At 61.0% G+C, this 7,634-nt stretch overlaps 1 protein-coding gene across 2 annotated transcripts; it reads left to right on the forward strand.

The window, feature by feature from the left end:
• The first annotated feature begins 83 nt into the window (after window positions 1–83).
• Window positions 84–7,085, forward strand: SLC6A8 (solute carrier family 6 (neurotransmitter transporter), member 8). Of its 2 annotated transcripts, XM_012002247.1 has the most exons (13): window positions 84–216; window positions 927–1,058; window positions 1,820–2,069; window positions 2,507–2,639; window positions 3,539–3,673; window positions 3,761–3,864; window positions 3,955–4,079; window positions 4,400–4,512; window positions 4,626–4,763; window positions 4,842–4,944; window positions 5,030–5,130; window positions 5,216–5,386; window positions 5,555–7,085. In XM_012002247.1, exons 2-13 carry the CDS (start codon window positions 1,010–1,012, stop codon window positions 5,693–5,695), a joined length of 1,563 nt encoding a protein of 520 aa, XP_011857637.1. In that variant the 5' UTR covers window positions 84–216; window positions 927–1,009; the 3' UTR covers window positions 5,696–7,085. The 2 variants fall into 2 exon arrangements, with proteins under 2 accessions (XP_011857637.1, XP_011857639.1); XM_012002249.1 differs by lacking the exon at window positions 84–216 and having other exon boundaries at window positions 925–1,058; window positions 5,555–7,084.
• Window positions 7,086–7,634: the final 549 nt, after the last annotated feature.

A 7,634-nucleotide genomic window follows, 5' to 3' on the forward strand; every position in this document is an offset into this window, starting at 1 on the left:
GCCTGGCGCCGCCACTGGACACACTGCATGCACGTCCCATGCCCGCCCGCCCGGGCCCAGCTTAGCAACAGCGATGGGCACGAGTGTGTCCTATGACTACAAAACAGCACTGGGGTTGCTGGAAGCTGAAGTGACCCGGTGATGGGTGGGAAACAGAGGTCCAGAGCAAAGGCCTTTGCCCAAGGTCAGGAGAAGGATGCTGGGACCTGGAGTCAGGCAAGTTGCAGCCAAGCCCAGCCTCTGAGTAGTGGAGGGAGCCCAGCCAGGGCAAGGGTAGGAGGCCTAGAGAGAAGGGGGCGGTGGCACCCGGCTCTCCCTGCCCTTCTGCCACCCTCACCCCAGCCTGCTGGCCAGGGCCTGTGTCTGGCCTTGCCTATATGCCTATCTCCTGCAGAGCCTGACTCCCTGGGCTTGCTAAGGCGGGCCTGGCCCCTCTTCCCACACCTGTCTCCCTCTGTCCTTGCACATCGCCATTCCACCAGCAGGAGACTGCGACCCACCCACCCTCTGCCTTGGACCTCACATTTGCAGGCAGGACAGTCACGCTCCCTGCCTTTGGACAAGCCCCCCAGGCCTGATCACCCATCCTTGGCGCACATACCCCACTGTGCTGCCTGAAACAGGGAACTGCGGCACTAGGGACAGCCTGCATGTCTGAGCGTGTGCCCTCCATGGCCATCACCCCAAGTGACCATGGGGGTGGAAGCCCTGTGGGCCTAGGGCCCCTCTGCCACCCAGGGAATAGGGCTCCAATGGCTCAACCCACCCCCACAAGACTCCACCTGGGGCCTGAGTCAGTGGCCACCCCTACACTGACTCACCCAGTGGGGAGTTGTGATGGGGCCTTTGGAGTCTGGGCTGGCCCGCGGGGCCTGGGCAGCCTGGCTGGGGGCCACCCTGAGTTCACCCTGTCCCTCCACCCCCAGGTGTGTTCCTTATTCCCTACGTCCTGATCGCCCTGGTCGGAGGAATCCCCATTTTCTTCTTGGAGATCTCGCTGGGCCAGTTCATGAAGGCCGGCAGCATCAATGTCTGGAACATCTGTCCGCTGTTCAAAGGTGAGCGGCCCTTTGCCCAGCTGGCTTCCACTCGAGAGATCTTTTTCCTGTCCTGAGTACCAGGCCTGGGGCCACGTGATAGCGCCCCAGTCTCAAGGGGGGAGCCTGGAGATGTTCAGGCTGCACAGTGACCTTGGGGAAGCGGGCACTAGAGGGGGCATAGGCAGCTCCACAAGGCAAGGACAGGCCAGGCATAGCCGGGCTGGGGGGCAGACCCGCCCAGCACACTTGGCTTTCTAGGTAGGTCCTACTATTACTATCCCCAAGGACGCGGGGGCACAGAGTGGAGCAACATACTGAGGTTGCCCACTGCGGGGGCAACTGTCTCCAACACTACCTTAGGCTACTAGAAACCGCCCCCCCAACCGACCACCACCACCAGCTGCTGTGGACTGGAGGCTACTGGGTGGCTAGGCGGAGGCTTGGACCTCCTGGAACCGCCATGGTGGCAGTGGGACCCGCAGAAAGGGGCCAGGTGTTGTGAGGTTGGAGACTCAACAGCACTTGGTCACATGGGGACGGGGAGAGGGGCTCGCTCTGCCTTGGGTTTGGGGGGTGGCTGGAGGAGAGGAGACAGGCTGGGGAGTCAGCCTAGTGTTGGGGCTCACACAAGGGGGAGTCCAGGGGGGTCAGGAGCACCACACAGAAGGCTCCAGGAGGACAGACGGTGGGAGCATTGCCAGTCCGGGTCGGGAGATAAAGGGGTGGTGGAGGGAGGTGACCAGGAAAGAATTCACATGGCAAGGACTTCCCCGCCCCAGGCCTGGGCTACGCGTCCATGGTGATCGTCTTCTACTGCAACACCTACTACATCATGGTGCTGGCCTGGGGCTTCTATTACCTGGTCAAGTCCTTCACCACCACGCTGCCCTGGGCCACATGTGGCCACACCTGGAACACTCCCGACTGCGTGGAGATCTTCCGCCATGAAGACTGTGCCAATGCCAGCCTGGCCAACCTCACCTGTGACCAGCTTGCTGACCGCCGGTCCCCTGTCATTGAGTTCTGGGAGTGAGTCCGGCACCTCTGGGCCAAGCCCATCCCATCCCCTAGGTCTCCCTCACATGGCCTGGCTCCAGGGGAATGGCCCTGAGTAGGGGGCCAGGGTGTTGCCTGGCAGTCCAACCTGGACCCTGCCTGCCCTCAGAGAGTCCTGGGGCTAGCCCCAGGGGCTGGGCCAGGTCGGGCCTCGCTCTTGGGTTCGGCAGTCTATCACTGTCCTGGTCACTCCCACCAGATGGGGGAGCTGGGGCTGCATGTGGGGTGGGATGGGAGTGGCCTCCCAATGGCCAGGGGCTCTTGGGCTCCAGGCCCAGCCCAGATGGACAAAGAGGGACCCGCTGAACCCTGGGCTGTAGGAGAGAAAGGAGCCACAACTCCTGGGGGTGGACCCTGTGGCTCCATCCTCTGCTGGCACAGGCCTCAAGGGACCTCCCTCCCTCCCCTAGGAACAAAGTCTTGAGGCTGTCTGGGGGACTGGAGGTGCCAGGGGCCCTCAACTGGGAGGTGACCCTTTGTCTGCTGGCCTGCTGGGTGCTGGTCTACTTCTGTGTCTGGAAGGGGGTCAAATCCACGGGAAAGGTACCACTAGAGGCATGCAGGGGGGAGGGTGTCTCAGCCCTGGGAGCTGGATGTCTGTGCCAGGCACACCTGTGGCAACAGGAGGTGACCAGACAGGGTCTAGCCCTAAGGAAGGGGGAGGTACTGAAAGTCAAGCAACGCTCCCCACCCTCCACATCCAGGGCCCGGCAGGTACTGCCCCTTCCCTGTGCCCATCACCCCCACCGGTGCCCTCCTGCCAGTCTCTGACTCTTGTGACAGTCTGGGTGGACCTGGTCTGACCATCTGTTACCTGCTTGTCTTGCCTTGGGGACCCAGAGCAAAGTCTGGCCACATCCCCTGGGGACTCCCGGTCAGGCTGGGGAGTCACCTGAACAAAGAAGACAGTGTCTAGAGCTGTGGGACATGGCCAGGTCCCTGGGGGACAAGGTCCCCAGAGCAGCATGTGGGAAGAGGGGGCAGATGGTGTGGCGGCCGCATCTCGCCTGCCTCTGCCTGGCCCAGTTCCACTCTCCACCTGCTCAGCCCCCACCTCTCTCCAGAAGAGGAGGGGACCCGGCCCTGATCCAATATCCCGCTCCCTGCCTGGGCCTCCCACACCTGCACTACCCACACACGCACACAGCCCTCACTCCCCACATGCTCCACGCCTCCTGTCCCCACTGAGGAGAGCTCCCAGAGGCTCACCTGCTCCCGAACGACATGCATCCTGCAGACAAGGTGCCCAGAGAGCTTCCCCCTGCAATTGCCAGGGCTGCCAGGGCCCAGCCTTGCCCCTAGCTTCCTCTGGTGGGAGCCATGGCTCCGAGGAGAATGGGGACCTCTGAACATACCTGTCCGCAAGGGGCACCGGAGGCGCCGGGAGTGGGGGTGTGAGGGAGGTGGTGCCATGGCGCCCACTGAGCAGCCTGGCCCCCTAGATCGTGTACTTCACTGCTACATTCCCCTACGTGGTCCTGGTCGTGCTGCTGGTGCGTGGAGTGCTGCTGCCTGGCGCCCTGGACGGCATCATTTACTATCTGAAGCCTGACTGGTCAAAGCTGGGGTCCCCTCAGGTGAGGTGGAGGTGGGGAGGCTGCAGCAGGGTGCTGTGGGGGAGCCCTACAGGCCCCTCACGCCTGTGCTCGCCGTACCTCCTCTAGGTGTGGATAGATGCGGGGACCCAGATTTTCTTTTCTTACGCCATTGGCCTGGGGGCCCTCACAGCCCTGGGCAGCTACAACCGCTTCAACAACAACTGCTACAAGTAAGCACCACCGCCCTACTACTGGTGCCCTGCCCTGCCCTGCCCTGCCCAGCAGCCTAACCCGTCCACTCTGGCCCCTCCACCCCTCAGGGACGCCATCATCCTGGCTCTCATCAACAGCGGGACCAGCTTCTTTGCTGGCTTTGTGGTCTTCTCCATCCTGGGCTTCATGGCTGCAGAGCAGGGTGTGCACATCTCCAAGGTGGCAGAGTCAGGTAGGGCCCTACCCCCAGCCCCGCCTCCAGAGCAGCAACTGCCACCCAGATGCATGATGTACACGAACACACAATATAAATGCTGAAAAGTGACAAGGGTTCAAACGGAACTTGTCAGATTGTGGGCCTGCGGGGGCAGGTCCTGGGATTTGTCAATGTTGACAGAGGGAGAAAGGACCTCCCAGCCCCTGCTGCACGACCCAGGGTTCACAGCTCCTGCGGCAGGAGAGGGCATGGGCGCGAGTGTTGCAGGCAGGGCTCAGGGTGCACACAGGGCAGGACGTCAGCTGCAAGGTCTAGAGCCTGCACCTTTCCCACAGGGCCGGGCCTGGCCTTCATCGCCTACCCGCGGGCTGTCACACTGATGCCAGTGGCCCCACTCTGGGCTGCCCTGTTCTTCTTCATGCTGTTGCTGCTTGGTCTCGACAGCCAGGTTTGCATGGAGCTCTGGGACAGGGAGCCAGGAGGGAGGCAGGGTGAGGGCTGCAGGCAAGGAAAGGGGTGGGAGGGTGGTGCGGGGCTCAGCCTGAGCTGCCCTGGCCACAGTTTGTAGGTGTGGAAGGCTTCATCACCGGCCTCCTCGACCTCCTCCCGGCCTCCTACTACTTCCGTTTCCAAAGGGAGATCTCTGTGGCCCTCTGTTGTGCCCTCTGCTTTGTCATCGATCTCTCCATGGTGACTGATGTGAGTGGGGTGGGGGGATCTGCCTGTGACCTCTGGTGGCCATCCGCCATCCTTCCCTGACTGGGCTCTGTCCCCCAGGGCGGGATGTACGTCTTCCAGCTGTTTGACTACTACTCGGCCAGTGGCACCACCCTGCTCTGGCAGGCATTTTGGGAGTGCGTGGTGGTGGCCTGGGTGTATGGTAGGTCATGGCTGAGGGCTGGGCTGGGGGATGGTGGCAGGGAAGGCAGGTCTCCAGCTCAGCCCTCCCACCTCTCCTGTCGCAGGAGCGGACCGCTTCATGGACGACATTGCCTGTATGATCGGGTACCGACCTTGCCCCTGGATGAAATGGTGCTGGTCCTTCTTCACCCCGCTGGTCTGCATGGTAAGGGCTAGGGGAGGTGGGGTGGGGTGGGGGGCGAGGCAGGGTGGGGTGGGGGCCCCATTAACCGCAGCATTCTGGTCCATAGGGCATCTTCATCTTCAACGTTGTGTACTACGAGCCGCTGGTCTACAACAACACCTACGTGTACCCGTGGTGGGGCGAGGCCATGGGCTGGGCCTTCGCGCTGTCCTCCATGCTGTGTGTGCCGCTGCACCTCCTGGGCTGCCTCCTCAGGGCCAAGGGCACCATGGCCGAGGTAAGGCTCCCGCCTGGCCCACCCTCCCCTCGCCTGCTGTGAACATTCAACCCGGCCTGCTTCCTAGCCAGGGAGTGGCCCCAACTAGGGTGGCAGGCAGTGGGAACTGGAGAGAGGCAGAGGAAGTCAGTGACCCTGGGGGCTTCAGCATGTCCTCCTCTCCTGCAGCGCTGGCAGCACCTGACCCAGCCCATCTGGGGCCTCCACCACTTGGAGTACCGAGCTCAGGATGCGGATGTCAGGGGCCTGACCACCCTGACCCCAGTGTCCGAGAGCAGCAAGGTCGTCGTGGTGGAGAGTGTCATGTGACAGCCCAGCTCACATCACCAGCTCACCTCTGGTAGCCATAGCAGCCCCTGCTTCAGCCCCACCCACCCCATCCCTCCAGGGGGCCTGCCTTTCCCTGACACTTTTGGGGTCTGCCTGGGGGAGGAGGGGAGAAAGCACCATGAGTGCTCACTAAAACAACTTTTTCCATTTTTAATAAAACGCCAAAAATATCACAGCCCACCAAAAATAGATGCCTCTCCCCCTCCAGCCCTAGCCAAGCTGGTCCTAGGCCCTGCCTAGTGCCCCACCCCCAACCCACAGTGCTGCACTTCTCCTGCCCCTGCCATGGCCACCCCCTGCCCACCTCTCCAGCCTCTGCTCTGCAGCACACCCTTGGGTGACCCCTCACCCCAGAAGCAGCAGTGGCAGCTTGGGAAATGTGAGGAAGGGAAGGAGGGAGAGATGGGAGGCAGGAGAGAGAGGAGAAGGGAGGCAAGGGAGGGGCAGCAGAACCAAGGCAAATATTTCAGCTGGGCTACACCCCTCTCCCCATCCCTGTTATAGAAGCTTAGAGAGCCAGCCAGCAATGGAACCTTCTGGTTCCTGCGCCAATCGCCACCAATATCAATTGTGTGAGCTTGGGTGCGAGTGCACGCGTGCGTGACTACGTAGAGTATATATAGATCTCTATCTCTTAGCAAAGGTGAATACCAGATGTAAATGGTGCCTCTGGGCAATGGAGGCTTGTATTTTGCACATTTTATAAAAACTTGAGAGAATGAGATTTCTGCTTGTATATTTCTAAAGAGGAAGGAGCCCAAACCATCCTCTCCTTACCACTCCCATCCCTGTGAGCCCCACCTTACCCCTCTGCCCCTAGCCAAGGAGTGTGAATTTATAGATCTAACTTTCATAGGCAAAACAAAAGCTTTGAGCTGTTGCGTGTGTAAGTCTGTTGTGTGGATGTGCGTGTGTAGTCCCCAGCCCCAGACTGGATTGGAAAAGTGCATGGTGGGGGTCTTGGGGCTGTCCCCACGCTGTCCCTTTGCCCACAAGTCTGTGGGGCAAGAGACTGCAGTTCTCCGTCCTGGGTGTCTGGGCTGCTCACCTGGCCTGTTCAGGCTTCCCACCCCATGCCCTGGGCTGGGCATGCCCCCCGGAAGGGACCCCGGACACGGCTCCCACGTCCAGGCTTAAGGTGGATGCACTTCCCGCACCTCCAGTCTTCTGTGTAGCAGCTTTAACCCACGTACGTCTGTCACATCCAGTCCCAAGACGGCTGAGTGACCCAAGAAAAGCTTCCCCGACACCCAGACAGAGGCTGGAGGGCTGGGGCTGGGTGAGGGTGGCGGGCCTGCAGGGACATTCTTACTGTGCTAAAAAGCCACTGCAAACATAGCAATAAAAACATGTCATTTTCCAAAGCAGGCTCCTGCTTCCGCCTCTGCTGCTCTAAGAAGGGGTTGGGGTACAGGAGGTAGGGGGAACCCCCTCCAACTGGAGCTGCTGCAGTGGGCAAGGCTCTGCTCTGGAGGCCTCTGAGGTCGGCACCCTTCTGGAGAATGGGAAGGGAGTAGGGAAGGCAGCAGCCCAGGGAAAGCCTCATCCACCTGGAGCCTGGGCACTTGGGGAGAGCAGGACGAGAGTGAGCTGGAGAGCAGCCACACCCGTGGGGAAGGGTGGGTGTAAAGCCATGGGTGCTGAAATTTTCAAAACGTTGCCCCAAGAATTTGTCACTGAACAGGTGCCTTGTGTCACTTGGGCTGGGCTGGTAGCAGCAGAGAGGGTAAGTCTTTGCATCAGGGATCAATTTTGAAGGTGGAGCCAATAGGGGCTGTGCATGAGCAGGATGCAGGGCTCAAAGAAGAGTTAAGGACAACAGATTTGGCCTGAGCAAGAGGAAGGATGGAGCTGCCAGGTCCTGCAACGGGGAGGCAAGGAGAGAATGGTCCGGAGTCAGCCTTGGGTGTGTCATGCA

This window comes from Mandrillus leucophaeus, unplaced genomic scaffold (assembly GCF_000951045.1).
Source record: "Mandrillus leucophaeus isolate KB7577 unplaced genomic scaffold, Mleu.le_1.0 Scaffold681, whole genome shotgun sequence".
Lineage (NCBI taxonomy): Eukaryota > Metazoa > Chordata > Mammalia > Primates > Cercopithecidae > Mandrillus > Mandrillus leucophaeus.